Raw genomic sequence first — 24,370 nt, 5'->3', positions numbered from 1 at the left:
TGCAAGTTCCCCAGCCCCCCAGCCCCCCAGCTCCCCGCCTCAGACAAGCACAGACACCTCTCCTCCTGCCTGCTAGGGAGCTCGGTGCTGGAGTCTCACTGATGTGACCCTCAGAGCGGGTAGGGTTGAGGGCACCGCAGAGCCCAGCCTGGGGCAGGGATGGGTCTCAGATGGTACAGACCTCGGGGCTCAGTGCTAACCACAGTTGCTGTCCCTGCATGATCTGGGTCAGTACAGTGCACTAAAATCGAAGCTCAGCAAAACCCGTAATTGGTCTCGTCTCTTTGAGAACCTGGGAGCCCCCAGCAGCCCTGGGTGAAGAGGCCCTGCCCAGATTCCAGAGGAATAAATAAGAGTTCACACCTGGGGCTTTCTCCTCCCCCTTCACCTTACCTCATCCCTCCCTTCCCCCCAGCCTCCAGTGGCACTGGGTTCCAGGGGTCAGCTTCTCCTCTCTCCGTACCCGTAAATCCACAAACACACAGACACACATACACTGAAATTCAAAAAATTCAAACAGATAGAACCCCTCCTCCCAGTCCTCAGCCACTTGCTTCCCTTCCTGCACCAACTGCTGGATGCTTCTAGGCATTCTCCACCTTTGAGACATGCCAACTAAACAATTTTTTTTCCTACAAAAAGTGGAGCTTTCTGAACACATTATTCTGCCCTTTCCTTTTTCTGCTAACGGTCCTCCTGCTAGACCATTCCAACCAGTACACAGAGCTTCTGGATTTTCAGCCCACTGGATCAGTGTTTATACCATCACAGCATTTGAATCTCCATCTGGGTACCCGTGATTCAAATGCCCCTTTCCCTCATGACAGGTATCTGGGTGCAGGCTGCACTCATGCAAGCTCATGCTTCTGCGACCATCTCTGCAGGGAAAATGCACAGCGGTGGCAGGGTGAGGCTCCCAGAGGCTCAGCAAACCTAAGAAAGTCTGGGCGCTGCAATCAGCTTTTTGCAGATCTGTTAGGTCAAAGAAAAAAGGCCTCTGGGTGCTTTTCATTTTGCCTTTCTCTAAGGAGGGAAATTTGCATATCCTTTGCAGTAATCTTCTCCAGTGGTTTCCTTATTGGTATTTCCTTATTGGTATCTGTGGTTTCCCGGTTGGTGTGTCTTATTTATCTGTAGGAGCTCTTTATTGTTAGTAATCTCAGTGAGATTTCTTTGTGATGCAAGTCCAAGTGTCCTCCAGTTTGAGGCTTCCTTTTTGTGAGTTTGTTGCAGTTTTGCACTTAGCTGAATTTCTCAGTCTTGCCTCTAGTCTCCTGGGTGATATTTAGAAAAGTCTTCGCTTCCCCTAGACGCTAAAAAAGCTTCCCTAAGTTCTCTGGAGTCCCTTCACCGTTTCCTCTTCACGCTGAAACCCTTAATCTCTTGGAGCAGACCCCGGGGTCAAGGGCGGGGAGTGACTCGCACCACCGACGCGAATCGCCACCTTCACAGTGTACAAAATATGTGCAGGAGCCTCTTAATCTTTCCATGAAAGTGTTTTCACCCGCACTCGTAGAGCCTTTGTGGTGTGGCGCGCCTGGAGGCCCGCCGGGGAGTCCAGATCCGGGAGGCGGGAGCGGCCGCCCGCGGGCCGGACCTCCCGCCGCGCCCAGCCAGTCACGCAGCGACCCGGGTGCCCCCAGACACATGTGGGGCGCTCTGCGGCCGCCCCGAATCTCCTGCGCATTCCAAGCCACGCCGCACCATTTCTGCTTCAGAACCAAGACCCCCGCGGTTCTCTGGGTCCGGTGCCACCTTCTGCCCCGACTCCGCCCCCCGTGTCCCGCGACCCTGCACCGCATCCCGCCCCGCCTCCGCTACTCTGTGCGCAGTGGCGGACCCGCGTTCCCCCTCAGTCCTGACCCACCTCTGACCTATTTTCCCAGCGCGCCCTCTTGGTCCGCGGGACGGCCCCAGCCCCGCGTCGCACCCCGCCTCGTGTCACCCTCCCTCGCCCCACGTCACCGCCCCGCGTCGCCCCTCTGTCCCGCATCCTCCTTCCGATCGCCTTCCACGCGCGCCCCCCGGGCAGCTCTTCACCCAGCGCCCCTGTCCGCCCGGGCTCCGGCGGGGCGGGGCCTCACAGGCGGAAGTGCCCGGGGCGCCGGCGGCCGGGACCGGCCCGGAGGATGGGAGCCTTGGGCAGAGGCGGCGGCGGGGGCCGCAGTGGCGGCGGTGGCTACCCGGGCGGCGGCGGGGGCGGGCGGCCTGGTGCGCGGGCCGGGTAGCGCCTGCCCGAGCGCGGAGCCATGCGCGGGGCTGGGACTGGGACCGGGGGCGCGGCGGTGGCGGTGGCGATGTCGCTGCTGCTGCTGCTGCTCTCTCGGTCCCCGCCTGCCGCCGCTGGCGACGGCAGAAAGAGCGGTAAGCGAGCGCGGACCCGCGGGCCCCATCCCCGGGGCGCGGGCGGGGGCGCGGGGGGAAGAGGCCGGGGGGGCGGGTCCGGGATTGTGACTCACCTGGGGACACCTGTGCGCTCACCTGGCGGGGACGTAGGCCTCAGGTCCCCACACCGTGTTGGGGGCGCAGGGCGCCCCCTTGCAGGGCGCCGAGTGTGAGAGCGATCTGATAGAAAGGACGCCCTCTCCCCTTCCTCTGTGCCCAGGGCCAGGTTCGGCCAGACTGTCCCCTTGGAGCAAGCTCTCCTTTCCTTCCTCCTCCCCCTCCTCCTCCCAACGCGTTCTGGCCGGGTAGGACCTTCGGGCACCAGGGTGAGGTTGAACGGCCTGGGGGGGACTCTCCTGGGACTCCAAGGGCTGCGGTGGGAGTGCGAGTCCCTAGGAGGAAACCTTGGGCAGTGGGGTTCCGGGATGCCATCTGGTCTGGGAGAGGGGCAGAGTTGGAGAAAGTTGCTTAGATCCTGGAGTCGCAGCCAGGTGTGTTTCATGGCTTCGCCTCTCTCACAGTGACCACTACCCGGGTGCAGTCAAAGGCTCAAGGGGGTGGCTAGATCAGAAGGTGCTACTGGGTGGCGACTGGGGGTGCTGAGTAAACTACCTGACTTCTGTGGCCTTGGGCTCTCTGATGGCCTGCTGGCGGGCCTGGGAGGGCCCAGATGCCCCAGGAGGCATTAGGCAGCTTATCCAGCACAGCATGGGGTGGCTCCCAGCCCATCCCCCCACCCTTCTCTGAGATCTTGCTCCTCCAAGCTCCTGTTTCTCTGAGGGCTGTGCCTCTGGTTTCTGAGCCTGGCTTAGCTTGAACTGAAAGGCAGTTTCCCCAAGGCTGGCCCCTGATGAAAGCTCTCCGCTGGGGACTGCCACCCCTACTTTCTCCTTTTCTTCCTTCTCCCTGGTCATTGGTAGGGAGATGGAAAACCTGGGGCAGCCGCTCCCCTCCTGAACGGATCCTGCATTCTGTGTGATCCTGGCTTCTGGGGTCTCTGGGTGGGCAGGGTCTCCGCACTGGGTGCCTATGCTGGTTTGGAGGATGTACTAGAGGATCCCCTTACTAGGGTCCCCAGACAGGCTCAGGGACTTTCTTTCTCCTACCCCCAACCCTGTGTCCTTGGAGGGGGGTTGTGGGCGGAGCAAGTATGCATGTGGCTGGTGCTTCCTGATACTGGAAATGTAACTTCCACTTCAGGCTCGGATGTGTGAATGGCCTGGTACATTCACCAAGATAATGGAGTGGGTGTCTTGGGCAGGGAGGTCGGGGTGCAGGGCTGGGGATGGGATGGAGGGGCTGGGTGGCCCCGGGAGTGGGAGGTCTTATCTCTTGTGCACCTTGAGGAGACTTTACAACCACCAGCTGAATTGCAGGTGTCCAGGGCTGGCCGGGGAGCCAGAGGACCCAGCCCCTCTCAGGCAAGGGGCTGGACGCCACAGCTGGACCTCTCCTGCCTGGCCACGTAGAGCAGCTGGGTGCTCGGCAGCTGACTGTTTCTCTAAGGCCCTGTGATCCCATGGTGGTGGTAGTGGGGGGATGGTGCAGCAGGAAGAAGTTTATATTAGTTCAGTGGCCCCTAGTCTCTTAGCACTCAGGCCACAGCCGGCAGTTGGAACCTGGTGACCAGCAGATACCTGGAAAGCCTGGTGCTTGTGCTGTGTGGTGCCTACCCCTGCCCAGCCCCCATACTGGGCTCCTGGGAGCTCAGATGGCTTTGCAAGTGGGCTGCTATCTCTTTTCAAGGTGCTTACATGGGAGTCAGGAGGCTGGCAAGAGAGCCAGCTGCTCACCCGGTTTACTCACCTGCTCACCTGGCCCACCTGGAGGGGCCCCGGGCTTACTGCTGGGATGCTGTGGGCTGCCACCCTCCTAGTGGGGCAGGGGGAGGAGAGGGTGGCCCCACCCTGCTGTGTTCACAGTGTGTTTCTTCCCGAAGCACTTTAACATCCATTAACCATGGAGGGAGGGGCAGCTGAAGGGAGGTGCTGTCCTACTCCCCAACTCAGAGGAAGCTGGGCCCAGAGAGGGGAAGGGACGGTCAAGGTCACTCCGCGAACAAGTCCTGAGCTGGCGGTGGGGCAGTGCTTCCTGCTGAGCAGCCCGGGCACCTCCTTAGTCACCCCTGTACACAGCACTGGGGCGGGCCTGTTTTTGGAAGGTGGGGCCCCCCTCGTGGGGCAGGTGGTTATGCCGTGGGCCCCAGACACGAGGTTGTACTGGTTAATGGACTCTCCTAGGAGGGTCCTAATCCAGGGTGGGGTCTCCAGAGACCTTTAGAGCTGGTTTGGAAAGGCTGGTGTGACAGGAGGGGGCCTTGGGTGACAACTTGCAGAGTGTGTTGGGGAGAGGGGCCATGGAAGTGAGGGGCTGGGAGACACTGCCAGGACTGGGGGGCTCCAGGGTGGGGCATAGGCCGCTAGCTTGTGTGCTGCCAACCCCTGCTTTGTCCCTGTGCCCCTCTGCAGGGGCTTGTGCCCACTGAAGCAGCCGCTCCAGCCTAGGTGCCCCCCGCCACCCTCCACCGCAACACACACACAGGGTCTCTGCTCGCCTCCTCTCTGGGTGAGGAGGGACAGCGGCTCTTCCTGTACCCCAAATCATGGCCTGAGCAGGCAGCCAGCCTCCGGACCTGGTCGCCCTGCCCTGTCCACTGCAACCAGGACCAGGGATCCTAGCACTGGGGAGACTCAGTGGAGGTGGGGGTGTGTCCTGGCCTCCAGTGCCCAGGGCAGATGGGAGGAGGGATGGGGCTCCCACCTTGACCTCTTCCTGTGCCTTTCACCCTCCATCCCTCAGCCCCAGGTGTGCCAGGGTTGCGGTGGGGGGGCCCCAGGGGCTGTGAGCAGTGTGGAGAGGAGCAGCCCTCTGAGGGGGTCTCTTCCTGCTTCTGAGGTCTGAGGCACTTGACCTCATGTTGACCCAACATGTGATTGGTGTTGGGGCCTGTGGGACTTGTTGATCCAGGGTGCCTGGTGGGTGGGATGCAGAGATCTGGGGAACTGAGCCTGTGAGCTGGAGGTTGCTGGCAGGGCTGGAGGGGTTAGGAAGATGGATGTACAGACGTGGGTGAGAATGTGATTCCTGAATGAAAGCTTCTGAGCCCCGGCCCTCACCAGGGGCTCGGGGGCAACAGTGACTTTTCCCAGGTTGGGGTTGGTGTGCCAGGCATCCCAGGGGCTCCATGGCTCCCCTGGCTGCTTCTCTGAGGCCAGGCCAGGCAGAAGGGCCTCCGCCCTCTGCCTTTCTCCATCTTGTCCCCAGGGGAGGGCTCCCAGGCTCCCTGGCTGCCTGACAGTGCCTTCTCTGCAGACTCCAGGCTGGTGTCAGAGCAGTTCTCCCAGGCCCCGCAGAAGCTGGCCTTTTACAACTGGTACGGCAGCGCCCGGCTCTTCCACTTCCGTGTGCCCCCGGACACGGTGCTGCTGCACTGGCTGCTGCAGGTCACCCGGGGCAGCGGCCCCACCTGCAACAACGTGGAGACCACCGTGTAGGTGCCAGCCCGCTCATTGCCTGCCTGCTGGAGCCGCCCAGGGCCACACCTGAGACCTCCCCGCTCTCCCTGCCTGCAGGTACTTCCGCTACGGCGCCCCTCCTGTCATCAACCCACTGGGCACCAGCTTCGCCAACAATACCTCGGTGCAGCCCTCCTTCCTCCTCAGGATGCTGCAGGACAACGCCTCTGTCAATGTCTCCTACCCAGCACCTGGGGACTGGTTTGTGGCCGCCCACCTGCCCCCCTCCTCCCATAAGATTGAGGTGAAGGTAAGAGCACTCCCTCTGGGGATCGGGGGGCAGCACCGCTCAGTGCACGAATGACTGGTCCCTGTTCACCTCCTTAGGGCCGACATTGCTCAGGGCTCTGCTGCCCAGCCCTGCCCCCGAACCCCAGGCTCTCTGGGCCAGCCGCGCCCCATCTGCTCCAACCCCACCTCCAGGGCCAACCACGCCCCCTCTGAACCAGCCCCGCCCCATCTGCTCCAACCCCTCCCCCTCGGTCCATCCCCGCCCCTCTGGGCCAGCCTCGCCCATTTGCTCCAATCCCGCCCCCTGAGTCCATCCCCGATCCCTCCGGGCCAGCCCTCCCCCACCTTCTTTGCCTGTCCCTGCTCTTTCCTCAGGACTTTATTCCCACCTGTGCCTACATCTTCCAGCCGGACATGCTGGTCGTGCGAGTGGTTGAGATGTCCATCCTGGAGCCTGACGTGCCCCTCCCACTAGTCCTCCTCTCCCAGCCCAGCTACCTCAAGTAAGTGCAGGCTTGCTGGAGTGGGCAGCCCTGCTGGCCTCAGGGCAGGTGAAAAGGTGGGGGGTCCAGGTCTTGGCCCCCACCCTGGAGGGTGAATTTAAGCATGGGGTCCGGGGGCAGGCCGAAGCTGCAGAGCCCAAGCGAGGCCGTGTCCCCTTGGCTGCAGAGTCTTCGTCCCCAAGCACACCCAGGAGCTGCGGCTGGAGCTGCAGGGCTGTGTGTCCAATGGGAGCCTGGGCTGCCCTGTGCACCTTACCGTGGGGTCGGCCACCCTGCCAGGAAACTTCCAGAAGGTGCTCACTTGTAGCGATCCCACCACGGCCTGCCGCCTGCTGCTGCCCTCACCACCCTGGGAACGGTGGCTGCAAGTGACGGCCAAGAGCCTGGCGGGGCCCCGCGTGTTGGTGACGTTTAGTGCCGTGGCTGCCCTCACAGGTGGGCTGTGCGGGGAGGTGGCTCTGCCCCGCTCCATCCCCAGGCCTGCCTGCACTGAGCCCCTTGTGTCCTGACAGCCTGCAGACCGTGGACTGCGAACCTCCAGCGCCTTCTGCAGAGCAGCCCGAACCAAAGCAGCAACGCCTCCACGGGCCCGCCGCCCCTGAGCCCCAACACCCAGGACCTGGACCAGAGTGGCGAGGCAGGCAGTGGCGCTTTCTGCTTCAGGAGCTTCCCCATCCTGCGGGAAGACATGGATGTGGTGTCTGTGCGCTTCCGGCCCCTGGACAGGGCCTCGGTGCTCGTGCAGTCGGACATGCCCTCAGTGATGAAACTGCACCTTAACACGGGCATGGACAGTGGGGGCTCCCTGAGCATCTCTGTGAGCGTCAACCAGGTACCCTGATCCTCAAGGTTGGGTTGGGATTGGGACCCGGGGCCTGGGGCTCAGACCTTCCTGGGGTGCAAGGACTGCTCAGGCCTTCCTGTGCCCACTTTGACATGGAGATTGGGTCGGGGTGGCCTTTGTGGCAACAGAGTGAGCCTGGCAGGGCATCGGGCTGGCATAGGTGCCAACTGAGAAACAGGAGGCCTGTCCCGGGGGCATCGTGTCCCTGTTGGCAGGCTGGGGCTGCATGGGGGCAAGAGGCTGAGGCTGGGGCCCTTGGCCTGGAGGGGACAGTCCTGGTGGGCCCTAAGCCAGCGGGAGCCACAGAGAATAGCATTTAGCACCAGAGGTGAGCGTGAGGTGGAGGCTGGGGACTGACCCTGCTCGGCCTCCCTTCCAGACCGTGATTGCCAGCAACACCTCGGTGGTGGCCTGTGTGACCGCCGGCTCGCCCTTCCTCAGCTTCAACACTTCGCTCAACTGCACCACAGGTACTGGGAGGCGCGTCTGGCCCAGGGACTGGCAGGCATCTGGCTGCCTCTGACCGGGCCTTCCCACTTCCTCTCTGCAGCCTTCTTCCAGGGTTACCCCTTGTCCCTGAGTGCCTCGTCTCCCACAGCCAACCTCAGCATCCCCTACCCAGAGACAGACAACTGGTACCTCTCCCTGCAGGTCCTCTGCCCCGAGAGGCCTGAGTAAGTAAACTTGGGGGCAGGTGGCCAAGTGGTTGTGGTCAGGCCTGTGGATGGGACTGCCTGCATTCCAGCTTGGGGGTGACCTGTCTTCCTCCAGCCGTGCCGGGTCAGTTGCCTCCTGCGGGGTCCCTCTCTCCCCCCAGCCACTGCTCCCGTGGCAGCTCCGAGAGCGAGGACACGAGCGGGGATGCTGGTCCCAGCCCAGGCAGGTGGGGGCTCAGGCAGGCAGGGAGAGGGCATCCTGGCCTTGCAGAGCCCCTTGTGGTTGCAGTCCTCTGGGGCCCAGGGGACTTGAACACTCTGAGTTCAGGTGTCCAAGACCCTCTGGGAGCTCCAGAGCAGGGCTGGCCAGCAGATCTCTGCAGCCAGCCTTCCTGGGGCCCCTTCCTCGCAGGGAGTGCATGCAGCCCTCAGTCCTTGTGGAGACCACCTTGTACTTGGTGCCTTGCCTGAACGACTGCGGACCCTACGGCCAGTGCCTTCTGCTGCGTAGACACGGCTACCTGTATGCGGGCTGCAGCTGCAGGGCAGGTAGGGATGGTCCTGATGCGCCTTCCGCCTGTGCCTGTGGACCTCAGCCCTGGGCCTCTCTCTGGCAGCCACCCCAGCTCGGCCAAGGTTGGGGGGCGCCCCGAAGAGTGAGGGCCACCGCCTCCTTCCCCAGCCTGCCATGCCCCGCAACCCCTGTGTGGGCTCACAGAGGCACCCCCGGAGATGGGACTGCTTTATGGTCTTGGTTTCCCGTGCTCACACCTGCCCACACTGGCCTCCGTTTGCCCACACTTGTCCTGGCCCGCTGTGGGGTGAGGAAGGGTTTCCTCCTCAAGGCTCTGGGCATGGAGTAGGCCCTGAGGTTCCTGAGCAGCCACTACCTTGCCTGGCCGCACTGGCCCGGCCTTGGCACCCACAGTGCTGCGTTGGCCCACAGGCTGGCGTGGATGGAGCTGCACAGACAACAGCACAGCCCAGACTCTGGCCCAGCAGAAGGTAGCCACCCTCCTGCTCACCCTGAGCAACCTCATGTTCCTGGCCCCCATTGCCATCTCTGTGCACCGCTGCCTCCTGGTGGAGGCCTCGGTCTATGCCTACACCATGTTCTTCTCCACGGTAAGTCCGGCTCCCCGGGGTCGGGGGGAGGTGGGAGGCTGGGTTGTCGCTCATCACTCGGCCCACAGTTCTACCACGCCTGCGATCAGCCGGGTGACGCTGTGCTCTGCATTCTCAACTACGACACGCTGCAGTACTGCGACTTCCTGGGCTCTGGAGTGTCCATCTGGGTCACTGTCCTCTGCATGGCCCGGCTGAAGGCGTCCCTGAAATACGTGAGTGACCTCCTGATTCCTGGGTCTGGGTCCTGGGAGAGCGGAGGCCCTTGTGCACAGCGTGTCAAGGGAGACACCAGAAAGGGGTTTCTCGCTGCCCTTGGAAACCTCTTGATCTGACCAGTACTGGGAGAGGTGCCTCTAGCTGTGAAGGGACTGCTGGCTGCTCGGAGGGTGCCAGGAAAGGATGTGGTGGGCAAGGTTAGGCCAGGCCTCATCCAGAGAGGAGGCCCGGAGCCCCAGACTTGGACCAGACCTCCCCAGGAAGCGGCCAGCTCTGCTCCTAGAGCCCCAGTACTGAGAGCACTTCAGGGCTTGGCTGCTGGAGATGCGTGCCCTAGACAAGCCCATGCTTCAGAAACTCCCCTGTGCGGAGCTTTCTGGTGGCCCAGTGTTTCACACTCTGTGCTTTCACTACCCTGGGCCCAAGTTGGGGAACTAAGATCCCACAAGTTGTGCGGCATAGCCCAACAACAACAAAAACTGCATTAGAAATACACCTGTGGATGGACCCGCGGGACCAGTGGATCCCAGCAGTGCGGGAGCTGGGAGAGGATTACCTCCTCCCCGCCAGCGGAGCAGGACACAGGCTGCCGGTTTCTGCAGGGGGCTGGCAGGGGTGCTGGGGGCGACGGGGGGACATGGGGATGACCAGCGGGCCCACACCGCCTGCTCCTGCTGGACCTTGTGCCATCAAAGACACCCTGGCCTGGGGCTCCCATGACCCGTCGTCGTCCCTGTGTTTGGCCCAGGTCCTCTTTATCCTGGGCGCTCTGGTCTTCGCCATGTCCTTGCAGCTGGACCGCAGGGCCGCCTGGAACACGACGGGGCCTTGCCTCTTTGCCATCGTGGTCATGGTTACCATGTGGGTAAGGACCTGGGGCAGGCAGGCTTCTTGCCCAGACCCCCTCCACTGGAAGTTGGGGTACAAGAGTGTGGGCTCCCTATGCCTGCTCACCCTGCGAGGACAGAGTGTGGCCCCTCGTTCCGTCCATGTTCTCATTCCTGGGTCTGTGAGTGTGGCCCCTCATTCCGTTCATGTTCTCGTTCCTGGGTATCTGTGTTCTCCACACCCACCGAGGGCTGCCAGCAGCAACCCACAGGGGCCCAGTGTGGCTTGGCACCCCTTGAACCCCTCCAAGCAGCCCACACTCGCAGCCCTGGGCAGCGCCCCGAGATATGACCGCAGCTCCGTGCAGATACCCGTGTGGTTTCCTGCAGGTATACCGCTGCGGGCGCCGGCGCCACTGCTACCCCCCCTCCTGGCAGCGCTGGGTCTTCTACCTCCTGCCCGGCCTCTCCATGGCTGCTCTGGCCCTCACCATCTATGTTTCCATGATGACCAGCGAAAACTATTACTACACCCACAGCATCTGGCACATGCTGCTGGCAGGGAGCGCAGCCTTCTTGCTGCCGCCAAGGGAACAGCACGCCGAGCCCTGGGCCTGCGCCCAGAAGCTCACCTGCCACTATGAAATCTGCAAGAACCACCGGGACGAGCTATACACAGTGACATGACAGCCGGCGGGGGTGGGTCACCTGCAGCTCTGGTGATTCCTCCAGCCAGGGACAGGACCGAGGGAGAGGGACCCTATGGAGATCCATTTCCAACTGAATAAAACTGCCCTGCACACTCTTTGGCTTCCCCCTCCCGATGGAGGACCACACCCCCAGATACCTGTGCCTGCGGGCTGCCAGCTGACTCGGTCCCTCTGCAGGTCCCAGCTGGAGTCTGTAGGGGCCCCTGGGGCCAGGGCCAGGCTGCCTGGAGAGCACAGGTACCATGTGGGAGCAGGCTGTGGGTTATCCTGGCCTGGGGATGGTTGAAGGGAGATGTGGAGTGGGAGTCCCCCACTGCCCAGTTCCCCTGTGAGGCTTTCGTGTGAGACACCCAGGTGGGCAGAGGAGCCCTGAACCTGCCTCCCGTGGGCCACTGGCTTCTTGACCCTTTGTGCCCTGAATGCCAGCCTGCCTTGGGCATGGATCTACCCCGTGCTGACACACTTGCCTTGAGAAGGAGTGACCACACTTAACCATGGAGCTGATGGCACTGGGGGTCCGTAATGGCCAGCTGCCATGGGTGGGCATGGGGGAGGCTGGCTTCTGGCTGTCCACTCCTCCCCCTTCACTTCCTGTGGCTCTCAGTTTTGAGATGAGCTTCCTGGGTAGGAACCTGCCAAGCAGCTCTCAGGACGCTGAGCCCACAAGGCACACCTTGTCCTAGCTTGTGTCCCACTGGGCCCTGGGTTCTGGGCCCTTGTCTAGGGAGCATCTCCTTGTATTCCCGGGAGAGCAGGGATGGCTGCCACCTTCCACCCAACTGCACAGAAGGGAGGGGACTCCTGGAAACCTGGCCCAGCCTTTCTCCGGTTGTGGGGACGCCCAGTAAGGGCTGCTGTCGGCCCAGCCTCCCTAAGGGGCTGCTGTCTGTTTGAGGGGCCCAAATGGGGCCGTGGGAAGGTGAGCAGCTGAGCCCAAGGTGAGGGGCACGCGGCCCTCCCACCTCCTGGCGTCTTCCTTTCTGAGTCCTGTCCAGGCTGTGGCCTCCCCGGAGGCTTCCCGCTCCTCCAGAAACCCAGGACTTGGCCACCGGAGCTGGCTTGTGAAGGGGAAATATTTATATGCAATATTTTGAGGGGAAGATTTTTCAAGACATTTAAAACGTATTTTTCTGTAGCTCTGATTTCACTGTGATTGGCGAATTTAATATTCTACAATGATGTTTCAAGGCAAGAGTTTTTACATTGTTTTCTGCGCCCTTTCCGGGAGGCGGGAAGGTGAGACCGAGATTGACAAGTCCCACCTCCTTGGAAACGGGCCGTACTTGCCGACGGTGCCTAGAGCCGCCACCTTCTCCGCAGGGAGTTTTCTACCGTCCCTAAAGGCGGGAGAGGGGGCGGGACGAGGAGGGGTAGACCGACAGACTTTGCAGCCAGTCAGCGGCGGGTGGAGGGCCCGATGCCTCGGCGCGACTTCCGGTTCCGGCGAGGCCTGGGTTCTGTAAGGTAGGTGCTGCGGCAAGTCTGGGTTCGGGGTCTTGCAGGGTAGAGCCTGGATCACGCGTCTGCGGTCAGGGCCGAGCGAGGGGTTGGGCCGGTGGAGGGGATATCGCGGGAGCAGGGGTATGGTCGAGGCCCGCATCCTGCCGGGCGCGCGTGACGGCGGCCCCGGCCTCCCGCCAGGCTCGCCGCGATGCCCCTGCACAAGGTCCCGGTCGGCCTGTGGAAGCGGCTGCGGCTGCGCGAGGGCATCTACTCCCGCCTGCCCGCGCACTACCTGCGCTCTCTGGAGGAGGCGCGGACGCCCACACCCGTGCACTTCAGGCCGCACGGGGCCAAATTCAAGATCAACCCCAAGAACGGGCAGCGGGAGCGCGTGGAGGACGTACCTATTCCCGTTCACTACCCCCCGGAGTCCCAGCTGGGGCTCTGGGGCGGCGAGGGCTGGCTGAAGGGTCACAGATACGTCAACAACGACAAGGTGGGTGAGCAGGCTGGAGCCGTGCTTCCGCGGTCTCGCTGCCCTGCTCCTCGTGGGCTTTTGGGGAACGTGGACAGTGTAAGGGCGCCCACCGCTCGGGGAGAGAGCCTGACAGTGTGGTAGAGACAGCTCCCTCTGAGTTGTGCTCAGGAGTTGAGTCTCAGTTCTGGCAGTCAAGTCGAGTGTACTGATGGGAGGAGCCCTGAGTGTTGAGAAGGGCTGGGGGTGAGGTTTCAGGTCACCTGTCAGCTTGCCGCCAAAGATTCACCTCAAATCAGGTCTCCTGAGTCTGCTGCTAAGCGGTGCTGCCTCTGGGGGGAGCTTGAGGTTGGGGGCTTTGTGTCTTTAAGGCCTCCCAGGCTGGCGTCTCTTTGCCCTTGGCCCCTTGGTCTCTGGTTTGGAATGACCTGTGAACCACGGGATACAGCTGTGTGTGCTGTGTCTGGAATGAAGACCAGCACCCCGGGCAGAGTCTGGGTGGGAGTGGTCCCTGCACTCCAGGGTGTGGTGAGAAGCAGCAGGGCTCACCAAGCCTCCCACATCTGCAGTTCTCTAAGAGGGTGAAGAAAGTGTGGAAGCCGCAGCTGTTCCAGCGTGAGCTCTACAGTGAGATCCTGGACACCAGGTTCACTGTGACGGTGACCATGCGCACCCTGGACCTCATTGACGAGGCCTACGGGTTTGACTTCTACATCCTCAAGGCAAGCAGATCAGCACCAGGCTGGGGTCCCTGGTGAGATGTAAAGGGGACCATGTCCCTTAATGGACACCCCGGTGGGAGTCAATTACTGTGGACGTGGGAAGCACAGCTACCTCCTTCTCTGCTCTTAGACCTTCCGCTCTCCCGGCCTGGGTGTAAAGGCTGCCCACATGGCCTAAAGTACTGCACCAGGCTGGCCTGGGGGCTGCCAGCTGCTGGGGAGGAAGCTGGAGGGGCCAGCTGTTGGGGTGGGCGGGGCCCTGCCCTCAGCACCTGGCCCCATGCGGTGCCTCCTGCCAGACCCCGAAGGAGGACCTGTGCTCCAAGTTTGGAATGGACCTGAAGCGAGGGATGCTGTTGCGGCTCGCCCGACAGGACCCCCAGCTGCACCCGGATGACCCTGAACGGAGAGCGGCCATCTATGACAAGTACAAGGTCAGGGCTCCAGCCTTTACTTACTGCTCCTCGTGGGTCCCCCAGCTGGCTGCCTGAACCTCACTGAGAGCCTGTCTCTGCCTGCCCAGGCGTTTGTCATCCCAGAGGCAGAGGCTGAGTGGGTTGGTCTGACGCTGGACGAGGCTGTGGAAAAGCAGAGGCTCCTGGAAGAGAAGGTGAGCGTGTGGAAAGACCAGTGAGAGCTGGATGCTTGGTGCCACTGGTTGCTTTGACTGCCTGGCATTCCCCAGGGTCTGCCCAGTACCACTCGGAGGCCTTTCTGTCTGTCCCTTAGAGGAGTCTGTGGCACATGGTAGCTGCTGCCCTCTCCCTCTGCCTTTATTCTCCAGGGAAGCCAGGGGCAGGTGCCTGATCCTGTGCCCCTCTCCCCGAGACAGGGCACTGTCCTCTGGGTTAGGGGCGAGTGTGTGGTGAGTGGGCCTGGTTGACCCTGTGGCCAGGCCCAGTCCTCTCATGCTCGATGCCTCCCCAGAGCGCCTTATGGTGACCTGTCTTGCCCCTCCAGGACCCCGTGCCTCTGTTCAAGGTCTACGTGGAGGAGCTGGTTGAGCAGCTTCAGCAGCAGGCGCTGTCCGAGCCGGCTGTGGTACAGAAAAGAGCCAACAGGACGTAGCTGCCCGGGGACCTGGGCCTGACAGCCAGGCTCAGCACCGTGGACAGAGCCTGGGGCCTTGGTGACAGCCGCCCATGGGCAGTGGGTGAACCCATGGCTGTGTGCTGGCCATGCAGCTCCTGGCTAGGGTGGGCTTTGTGGGAGCCCCAGGAGGCGTCTCGTCCCAGGATCCCCAGAGGCCTGGGGCCATCTTACTGCCTGTGTGGTTCCCTGCTCTCTCCTCCTGCAGCAGGGGCCCTGTTGAGGAGGGTCACCACCCTCCGGGGCCAGCGTGAGTAAAGTCTGAGCCAGGTCGTGTGTGTGTTGCTTTGCTTAGAGGATCAAGCTGACTCCCTGCCGAGGTGGTCTTGGCACGCAGCTCAGGTGGGTAGTGGTCCCAGGCGTGCAAGGCTTCAGTCCTGTCTCTCGTGGAGAACCTAGTGTCGGGGGAACAGAGTGGTGCTGCCCCTCCCCCCGTTGCACAGCCCTGCCCAGGTGGACTGTCCTCCAGAGCAGAGGCCAGGTGCCATGGCCAGGCTCTGGATGTGGCTGCACAGGGTCTGTGCCAGCTCGGCCTTTGGCATGGTGAGCACCCCCACCAGCCCTGGGAGGTGCGGGGGCAAAGGGTGTCCTGCGGGGCAAGCCTAGAGGCTGCAGCTTCTGGCAGCCCCTCCTTGTCGTGCTCAAAAGGCCGCCTATGACGTTGGCGCCTCTCCTCCGCTGGCCCACAGCCTGAACTTGGCGGGGGCGCTGTGCTCCAAGTGGGAGGCTGGACCAGGTACCTGAGGCTTCTCCTGATCTGAGATTTGGGGGCCATGACCCTCTTTGCTGACCTTTACCCGGGAGTCCTAAGCACTGAGGCCCATCCAGGTTTCTCTGGGAGGACAAGTGGGTGCCCTGCCCGAGTCCTGTGGCTGACTGGACCACCAGGAGTACCAGGCTCCCCGGGGGGTTGCCGTGGATGTGACACCACCTGGGCTATGTTTATAGGACAGGAGACCAAAGAGAGCCTGCAGCTGGCTGGTGGGCACAGCTGCAGGAGGGCCCTGGAGACCCTTGGCTCCCGGCGAGGTCATCCAGGATTGGGGGGTGCCTTGAGGTCAGGGCCCTAGCCGGAGTGCCGTGGAGGTCTCACCAGTCCCTGTCTCCTCCATGGACCTTGAGACCCCATGTGTCCTACCCCTGTTTTGTGATTGGTTTTAATTTTTTAAGAGTTTTACCAAATGCTGATGGTGCCCAACTCTCCCCTGGCCCGGTTCTGTGGGCTGGCAACGTCCAGCCCAGTTATCCAAACCACAGCCCCTAGCTTGGTGGACTGCGGGTGATCTGGGCGGGCCACGTTCCCTCCCATGTCCAGGGTCTTCCCCCCCCCCGCCACAGTCTCTGCCTGGGTCGCCTGTGATGTCTACGCAGAACATTCCCCGTTCACTGACCTCAACTCTGGTACTTCTGTCTTGGCCTGCTCCTTCCTGCTCCAACTAAGGCCATAGCCGAGGGGGCACCTGGGTCATTCCTGGGCCCCCGAGGGACCCTGCACTGGTATAGGGTACGTGACCTGAGTAGGTGGGGGCTGGGCCAGGTACCAGCAGTGGCTGTGGGTTGGGGGGTACTGGTGGGTCCTGGGAGGCCTCTGCTGGCTACTGGGAGGAGCTTGGCATGTCCTGAGAGGGTCACTAGCCTGCCCGCCACCTGGGGCTGAGCTGGCGGTGGGGTCTGAGTGCAGCCCTTTTCTTCTGGTGCAACAGCAGTTTCGTCAAATTCTCCCTGATACCCTTGACTCCGGAGAAGTTTTGCAGCTCTCCCTGCAGGCCAGACTCATTGCCCGGCCCCTAGGAAGCCACCCCTGGGCCTGTGGGTTTGGTCTGGGGGGCGAAGTGGTAAGGGGACAGGGACTGCCCTCTACGTGTCCCACTGCCAGTCCTGGTCAGGCTGAGGGCCCCTGAACTGCCATTGCCCCGCTCAACCACACCCCTGACGTGTTGCTGTTTGAGCCTCTGGTTCTGCCCTGGCCGAGGTCCTGCAGCCCCTCAGGACTTGCAGTGGTGCCGAGGAAGGTCAAGCCTGCAGAAACCGGAGCTGTCCTGCACTAGCTCCTAGCTGCAAGCTGGCCATGCCCCCGTCTCTGCACCAGCTGGGTCGACCCTCCGCTTGTGTTTCCCTGACAGCAGAGCTCAACCAGTATGGTTCCCTGCTGGACTGGGCAGGAGGATGAAGTATCACAGTGGCTCTGGACTAGGGAGGGGCCTTTGGGACCAGCCGTGGGGCCCTGACAGTGTGGCATGCTGAGCTCACTGCCTCCTTCTGACGTCCCTGAGTCCCTAGAGAAGGGGATACCCTAGGTCAAGAGGGGCAGGGCCCCTCAGGAGGGTCTCACCTGAGTTTTCCCATCTGCACAGGGCAGCCTGGGCCCTGTCTGGGTGCGGGGGAGTCAGAGGAGCCGTGGGGGCATCCACACGCACTGGGACCCACCCAGCCTGTACACTCATCGCTGCCCCTTGAGCCAGCTCCCACCCCTGCTGGCTGCCCCCAAGGCAGAGCCCTGCAGGGGTCAGAAGAACCTGTGCAGTCTGGCGCTCCCTGGCAACAGGCTGGAGCCCCTTTAGCAGCCCCAGGTGGCCCAGCGCTGAGCCCCCGCCTGCACTTTGCCCCTGGACAGGCTCTGCCTGCGCTAGGTGTCCACAGACAGGAGGCCCCACGGCTGGGGGTGGAAGCTCGGAGACTGGGCAGCGTGGGGTGGAGCCAGGCCAGTGTGAAGAGGTGTGGGATGAATCTAGGGTACTGGACAAGCAGCTTCTGGGCCCAGTCTAGCGTGCCCTCTTTCTGTTCCGTCAAGTGTGTGAGCCCTGGGCTCCTGTCCCACACTCCCCTTGACTCCAGAACCCTCTGGCTTTGGCAGTGGACTCCTCAGGGTCTGCCTCAACTCTGGCCTCTTCCTGGGGCATGAGGCTCACACCTGCTCCTCCTCGCCTGGCCTCTAGTCTCCATCTTCTGCTCAGCAGGTGGGGCTGGGCTGCCCAGGGCTCTCCGGTGGCCTTCACGGGGACCTCGACAACGTGGTGCTGACCCCAGCAGCCCATGGAAAGACCATGGGCTGTCAGGAACATGGGGTCTGGGTGGCTCTAGGATGCTGTCTGCCCTGTAACACCCAGAAGGGCCGGTCCTTGGAGTGATGGTGTGTTGTGTCCTTGCTGGAAAGCTATGGCATTGAGACCTCAGGGAAGGCCTTGCTGAGGCCAGCAGACTGGGGACAGGCCCTGGGAAGAGCAGCTGCAAAGCCTTGGGGTTGGAAAGAGTCCCCTGGTCCTGTCGGACAGGCACACAAAGTCTTTGGGGCAGGAGGGCTGTGCTGGGGTCACATGAGTGTGTTCAAAGGGCGGAGGAGGGGTTGGCTGCAGAGATGAGGCTGGCAGGCCCTTTGTAGTCTAGGTGGAGAGAGCTTGGACCTCCCTCAAGGGTGGGGAGTTCCTGCGGCTCCCGCTTCCGCTGCCCTCACCCATTATTTTCTCACCAGCGTGGGCCTGACCTTCAGCTCCTGGTGCAAGCCTGACCTGAAGTCATCCTCTTAGTAGGGGCTGCATGGACACTGTTCCTGCCACTGCCAGGGTATCAGGAAGGGCATGGAGTGGTTTGAGACACGTCTCAAGAGAGGGACAGGGAGCCCCTCATGCTGGACGTGCACAACACACGTACACGCTCAATGGCTGCTGCAGGAGCAGCCATCACCCAGCCACGTCTGACCTGACCCTCCGAGGGGACCCTGGCATGGGCCCACCAGCGGTGCCGCCTGCTCCCTCCGCAGTCAGGAGTGGCTCGGGGGTGGCGGTGTCTAAAGGGGCTGGTTGCCATGGCTACCATAGGGTTCCGAGGCCGTCATCTGGTCCCTGCCTCAGCCAATCGGCGGTGGGAGCCTGAGCTGCAGCCTAGAGTCACGCTTCTTCCTCGCAGCCACACAGTGGCCAAGAGCAGGGACCCGCTTCCTGGAGTGGCTCAGAGTGCTCTCACGGACGGCCAGGCCCAGCATGGCGGAGCGCGGGCCGGTGGGGCGGGAGCAGGCGCACGGAGCCAGGCAGGTGAGGTAAGCCGGGCGGGCGCATGGACAGACAGACGGGTGGACAGGCAGACAGGTGGACGCGCTCCCTGCTGCCCATTGTTCTTGTGGCGGAGCCCAGAGCCTTCCGCCCACCCCGCCCTCTGCACCTTCACCCTGGGACCCTCTCCCCAGATACCCCAAGGAAGGGTCATGGGAAGAGAGACAAAGGGAACGGCACGAGGCAGGACGAATCGCAGAGCACCGAGGTCCAGGAAACCGCTCTCGTGGGTCTTTCTCGGCAGATTTCACATAGAGGCGGCATCAAAGACCCCCAACTGGCCAGGGCCCTGGGCGTAACGGCCGCCCAGCCCCTCTCCCGGCCACTGCTCCCAGGGCTAGGCAACAGGCATGTCAAGGCAATGCAGTTGCAGGAGCATTTTTTTTTTTTTTTTAAGAAGAAAAAAAAAAAGGCGGAAAAAAGGGAAAAAATGTCCACCTATAACGGGAGCGGTCAGCCCAAGATGGATCAGAAGCACCAAATCCCATTACTCGGGACTTCAGAGGACAGGCCCCGAAAAGGCAGCTGTGATTAAGAGCTTGTAAATGGAGTGTCTTTTGGAGATCAAAGAGGGACACGCTCATGTGTGTGCATGTGTGCGCGTGTGCACGCATGTGTGCAGGAACGCGCGTTGAGGGGCGCCAGCAGCGGGACCGTGCGCCATGGCGTGGTGCAGCCCGGCGTGTCACCTGCCGGCCACGGCCGCCCTCCATGTTGCAGTGTCCTTGCCGCTGTGTGCTACGTGCTACCCTGGGGGCTGAGCCCACGCAGGCGAGGCCCAGTACCCACCACCCGCAGCCAGCCCTGGGCAGCAGGCCCTCTGGAAGTCGGTCCTCCCTGGGCCTTGGCCCCCAGCACGGGCCTCCACATTCTCCGGGTCTGCTCTCGTCCCCGTGTTTGGCCCAGATGGACCTGGCAGGAGCCGAGGGCTCAGGCCCGCTGCGGCCGAGCCCGCCGTGAGGACGGGCGGAGGCGCCTGAAAGCGCCCGGTCGTCCTGCTGCCCGCAGAGGCCGCGAGCTCCCAGATGGCCTGGCGAGCGTGTCTTGGAGGTTCAAAGCCTCCGTCTGTGCGATTGTTAGGTTATTAGGTAAACTCTGAGAAGCAAATCTTTTAATCCACTGTGGCTAATCCAGTGCACTTTTGTTTGCCATGACAGATTCTGCAGCAACAAAGGGGCCAGAGGGACCCGGCATACATAATCACATACTTATAACTGGGCCGCAGTGGCCGCAGGGTTCCTAGGCAGCCGAGAGAGACATCGAGGGACAGCAAGTGAGGGCGTGGGTGTGGGCGAGGGCAGCTGGTCCACCTGGGCACACTTCCCCATCTCCTGGCACCAGTCCCCAGCTATGAGCTTGGGGAGTGGCCCTGGTCCCCGGACCGTGCAGGCTCGAGGGGGTGGAATGAAGTATGTCAGACCGAAGGAGAAGGGATAACCAACAGATGGGTGTGAGTTCTCACTGCCCCAGGAGGGGACTTCAGGGATGGGGCAGCTGGGACAGGGAACAGGGAGGACAGAGGTGCCAGTCCACCCGGTGTGAAGTCAGTGCAGCAGGAGGGCGGGCGTCCCTCGGGGACCTGGCCCCTCTGCCTGGATCTGCCGCTCCTGGGGAAAGCACTGGGAGTGGGCGGGGCTGGGAGGCCAGTCCTCTGTTGGTGACGTGTCTGAGATACTCGCCCTGGACCATGGCCAGCTTAGGGTCCAGCTCATGGCCTACGCCTGTTCATGGAGGGCTGCACACAGACCTCTGAGGCCAGCAGCAGGTCGGCACCCTCACTTGCTGAGGAGGGCACTCTGGCTCAGGGAGGTGCCCAGAGACTCTGGCTGGCCTGAGGCAGGCAGGTGCTCAAGTATCCAGGGAGGCGGGAGCTGGACAGGGGGTCCCAAAGCACCAAGCTGGGGAGGTATGGGGCTGGGGTGGGGGGTGCTGCTCGCCCCTCCTCCTTCCCAGGCCCCAGTGGCTGTCGGGAGCCACCTTGGACATCAAACCCTCAACACCTGGCCTCTGTCCCTGAGCCTAACAGGCAGCCTTGTGGTCAGAATCCACCAGAGAGGCAGTACAGGAGGGTGGCCCTGCTATGCCCCTTGACCTGGAGTGATGCAACCCCCTCAGGACACAGGGTAAGACCCGAGCTGGGCACGTGTGGAGGGTACCCTGGGATCCAGTGTGCTGGCTTGGGACTTGACCCTTGACTCCTAGGGGCCAGCAGGGGTGTGGGGGCTCTCAGGTTTGCTGGGTGAGTCATCTGTTCAGGGATCCTGGGACGAGCGTGGCGCTGGCTTGTTGGGCCTGCGACTTGGGGCTCCGAGCAAGCGGAACAAGCAGGTGACCCCTGCGGCTGGTTGTCTTTGAGAATGCCTGCAATGGCAGGGTGCTCGGAATGCTTCCTTCACTCTGGGTGGGACCTCCTGGCCTGAGAGAGGCCGGGGTAGGATGAAGCATCTCCTAGGAGTGGGGGCCACTGGGACTGGATGACAGAAAGCAGCAGGGTCAGAAAGTATCGGCTGTGCCACTGAACTGGCCTTGGAGCCAGCTTGTCTGAAGAAAACCCTGCTCCTGTCCCTTGCCCTCCCTGCTTGGCACTTAGGCTGGGGTGGCTACTGGTTGACCTGTCTGTGGCAGCTTTGGCTGCAGGCTGGAGAGAGAAGTCCAGGCAGCAAGAGGGATGCAGAATGCCAGCCTGAAGAACACGCCTGCCCACAGGTATGAAGGGCGAGAGGAGCTGGACACAGGTGGAAAGAGGTGGAGGACCTGTCAGAGGCCGAGCCTGGGCTCAGAAAGGCCCAGACGGGCGGCCATGGAGCCGGCTGGCCCAGGAGGCGCACCTCCTTGCCGGTCCTAGGACTGACTCGGGGCGACCATAGCAGTCACACCCAGTCTGACACTGCCTCAGGGATCAGCTCTGTCCCGTAGCCCCAGGTCCTCCCCTGCAGCTGTCTCACTCTGTTGGATTAATTTGTACCAACCGTTGATGGGAAGATAGCCTGCTGCAGAGCTTGCTGGCCTTCCTGAGATCACAACAGTTAGTGTCCTTGTGGACCTTCTTCCTGACGCATGAAGAAACCGCAGCCCGGCCCTGTCCCCTCCAGTGTGGGTGTTCTGGGGTGTTTCCTGCCTTTACAGGCATGTCCTCTGCATCCACCCAGGCGGGTACCGTGTGTGTGGGCTCTGAGCCTTTCTACTTGGTGTGTATCTCATGCCCTCGGTGTGACGACTCCGCATCCTTTGCCAAACTTGTGATGGGGGCGCACCTCCTCCCCCCACCCCCTCCCTGAGCTCAGAGCTGATGGAAAAAGCACACTTGGGCAAGATATGGAGTCCCCGGGGCCAGGTTCACTGCCGGAAAGGCAGGTGGCCCCTGTGGCTGGGGCCGCCTCTTGGAAGGGAAGTCCACGTGCCCTCGTCAGAATGAATGAGCCAAGGCCTCCTTCCACTTCGGGTCCTCACCTGCCTGCCCACTGTCCACCCCCACCATGCACACCTGTGACCAGGCAGAGGAGCAAGAAAACGCAGAACCCAGAAAAGGCTCTGCCTGTGAAGCGGGACCGCCTCCACAAGGCTGACTCAGAGCAGCCTCTTCCTCGTCCTCCTCTCCTAGGAGAGGGTGCGGACCTTATGAGCAGTAGCCCATCCCGGGGGCTCATCCCCCACGTGTGGCATCAGGCTTGATGGCCCTCAACGTGCCTCCTCAGTCAATCATGGATGATTCCTGCGAATCATTTCTTACGATAAATGGTCTTCCTCAGCCAAGTGGACAAACAAACACCCATAAGGCTTCAGAGCTCACTGTGTTTCAAATATTCCTTTTATGTCTTAAGTTGAAGAAAATAATTTCTTTTCTGGTTTTAAGTTTTTCATTTAGTTCCTGGAAAGCCTGAACACACGTCATCCACAGTTTATCACATCAAAGCCTGTGGTGGCAGATTCCTGCCCCTGGGGAGGGTGCATCGGAAAGGCCCTCTGTAGGAGAAAGTGCTCCAGCCTGCACTTCCTTGTTCCCAGGCTCCCACGGCTCTGTCTGATCACAGCTCTGGGTGGCTGACGCAGTCCCTCTGACCGGCCACCCCTGTTCCAGCACAGGCCCCCGGGGCTGCCCTCCCTGCCTCCCTCTCTCCAGAGTCTCCCTGAGCTCCCTCCTGTGGGCTCCCCCATCCCCGCCCTGAGTGCCCACAGCCACAGCCCATGGAAGCAGGCTGCAGCCTTTCCTCGAGGCTTTCTGACTCCCTTCCTGTCCCCACAGGGTGAGGGCCCCGAGGAGCCGGAGGTGCGAGGGCCCTGCTCTGGTCCCAGGGCCTGGGGACATCTGCCGCCATGGGCCAGGAGGAGGATGGATGTGGACACGACCCTGGGAGCCTGGCCTGGCCACAGCAGCAGCTCTGCAGAACCAAGGCAAGCACTGGGGGCCCGTGTCTGGAGGTGGGAAGACAGCCTGAGGACCGATGTCCTGGAGGCCCTGCTGTCTGTCCAGCTTACCCAGGACTCCTGCAGCCCACACAGACCCTGTTGTGCCATGAAGCCCACCCACTCTGCCTCTAAGGCTCTGCAGCTGAACAGAGCCAGGGAGAGGCTGCAAAGGCATCTCCTGTACCAGCCCTGGGAAGCCTGGGACCATCCCAGGGGATGTGAGAGAGTGACACCTGTCACAAGGACCCTAGTTGGTCCAGCTGGGTTCATCAGTGCTGTTCCTCTGCGGTGCTGACCCACCGTAGCCACTGCCCCTGCCCAGCCAGTCCTGGGTGTGGTGACAGCCCTCAGAGGCGGCCTGGGCTATCGGCAGGCTGGGGCACTCCCCTGTGGCCTCCTCCCTCACGGATGAAAGCCTGGGTGTCGGAGGAGGCTGTACTGAGCCCTAGGAAGCTGGTTGCTAGAGCTGGGGTGCCTCCGTGCTGTGCACCTCAGGCAGGTGCCAGCCGTGGGCAGCTGCATAGGAGGCTGGCTGGTGGGGGAGTGCCCAGAGCCTGGACTTCCTCCCTTCGTAGCGGGCAGTGGGGGTGAGCAGTGTCCCTGGGAAGAGGTAGTGGCATCAGAGATGACCTCAGGGACTGGGGGCAAGTGACCAGAGGCAGCCAGGGAAGAGCCCTGAGGACTGTGAGGGCTCCAGGGAGCAGGCTGGCTGCTGGGGACAGCCTAGGACAGAGGGACGGGGGGTGCTGGGGACAGCTTGGGACAGGTGAGGGATACGGGGCCCCAGGTCTGGAGGACGTGAGCAGGTCCCTGTGCGGCCTGAGCTTCAACCTCCTTGTGTGTACAAGGGGGTACTAGCCAGGCCCTGGGGCCCCTGGGAGCATTTCTCAAGGTGCCCGGTCTGACGTGGCACAGCTGGAGGATGAGGTCCTGGATGATCGTGGGGGTGGACTGCAGGGACACTTCTGTGGGGGGCAGTCAGCACTTCCTGGTGCCTACATCTTTCCTCTGGGAGGGGCTGGTGACAGGTGGGCAACCCAGGAGCTAGCCAGTGGGGCTTGCAGATCAGGCCAGGGTGGCCATGGCAACAGTGAGGGGGAGGGGGTTGTCATGCAGGTGTTGGGACATCCGGAAGCCCTTGCTCTCAGGCTGGCCTGGGCCAGTGGTACCCGT

The 24,370-nt window shown here is 62.3% G+C and overlaps 3 protein-coding genes across 7 annotated transcripts in view; all 3 read left to right on the top strand.

Annotated features, from left to right (window-relative positions):
• The first annotated feature begins 2,106 nt into the window (after window positions 1-2,106).
• PGAP6 (post-GPI attachment to proteins 6) lies at window positions 2,107-11,110 on the top strand. Of its 4 annotated transcripts, none has more exons than XM_005224408.5 (13): window positions 2,107-2,364; window positions 5,698-5,875; window positions 5,958-6,150; window positions 6,540-6,634; window positions 6,801-7,069; window positions 7,147-7,466; window positions 7,858-7,948; window positions 8,029-8,152; window positions 8,547-8,683; window positions 9,081-9,259; window positions 9,328-9,474; window positions 10,227-10,343; window positions 10,696-11,110. In XM_005224408.5, the coding sequence occupies exons 1-13, from the start codon at window positions 2,250-2,252 to the stop codon at window positions 10,990-10,992; spliced, it is 2,262 nt and encodes a 753-aa protein (XP_005224465.1). In that variant the 5' UTR covers window positions 2,107-2,249; the 3' UTR covers window positions 10,993-11,110.
• Window positions 11,111-12,450: 1,340 nt separating this feature from the next.
• On the top strand, window positions 12,451-15,016 carry MRPL28 (mitochondrial ribosomal protein L28). Of its 2 annotated transcripts, NM_001045996.2 has the most exon segments (6): window positions 12,461-12,479; window positions 12,657-12,954; window positions 13,503-13,655; window positions 13,955-14,089; window positions 14,179-14,265; window positions 14,616-15,016. In NM_001045996.2, coding segments are annotated over 5 exon segments (771 nt in total). In that variant the 5' UTR covers window positions 12,461-12,479; window positions 12,657-12,666; the 3' UTR covers window positions 14,724-15,016.
• Window positions 15,017-20,721: 5,705 nt separating this feature from the next.
• AXIN1 (axin 1) overlaps window positions 20,722-24,370 on the top strand; it is a 43,066-nt gene continuing 39,417 nt past the window's right edge. Inside the window, exon 1 of the mRNA XM_024984681.2 lies at window positions 20,722-23,182. The gene's annotated coding sequence lies outside the window, so the exon portion shown is untranslated. The remainder of the gene's footprint in view (window positions 23,183-24,370) is intronic.

The sequence above is a fragment of the Bos taurus genome, chromosome 25, assembly GCF_002263795.3.
Source record: "Bos taurus isolate L1 Dominette 01449 registration number 42190680 breed Hereford chromosome 25, ARS-UCD2.0, whole genome shotgun sequence".
Taxonomy (NCBI): Eukaryota; Metazoa; Chordata; class Mammalia; order Artiodactyla; family Bovidae; genus Bos; species Bos taurus.
This window is presented reverse-complemented; position numbering and strand designations above follow the sequence as displayed.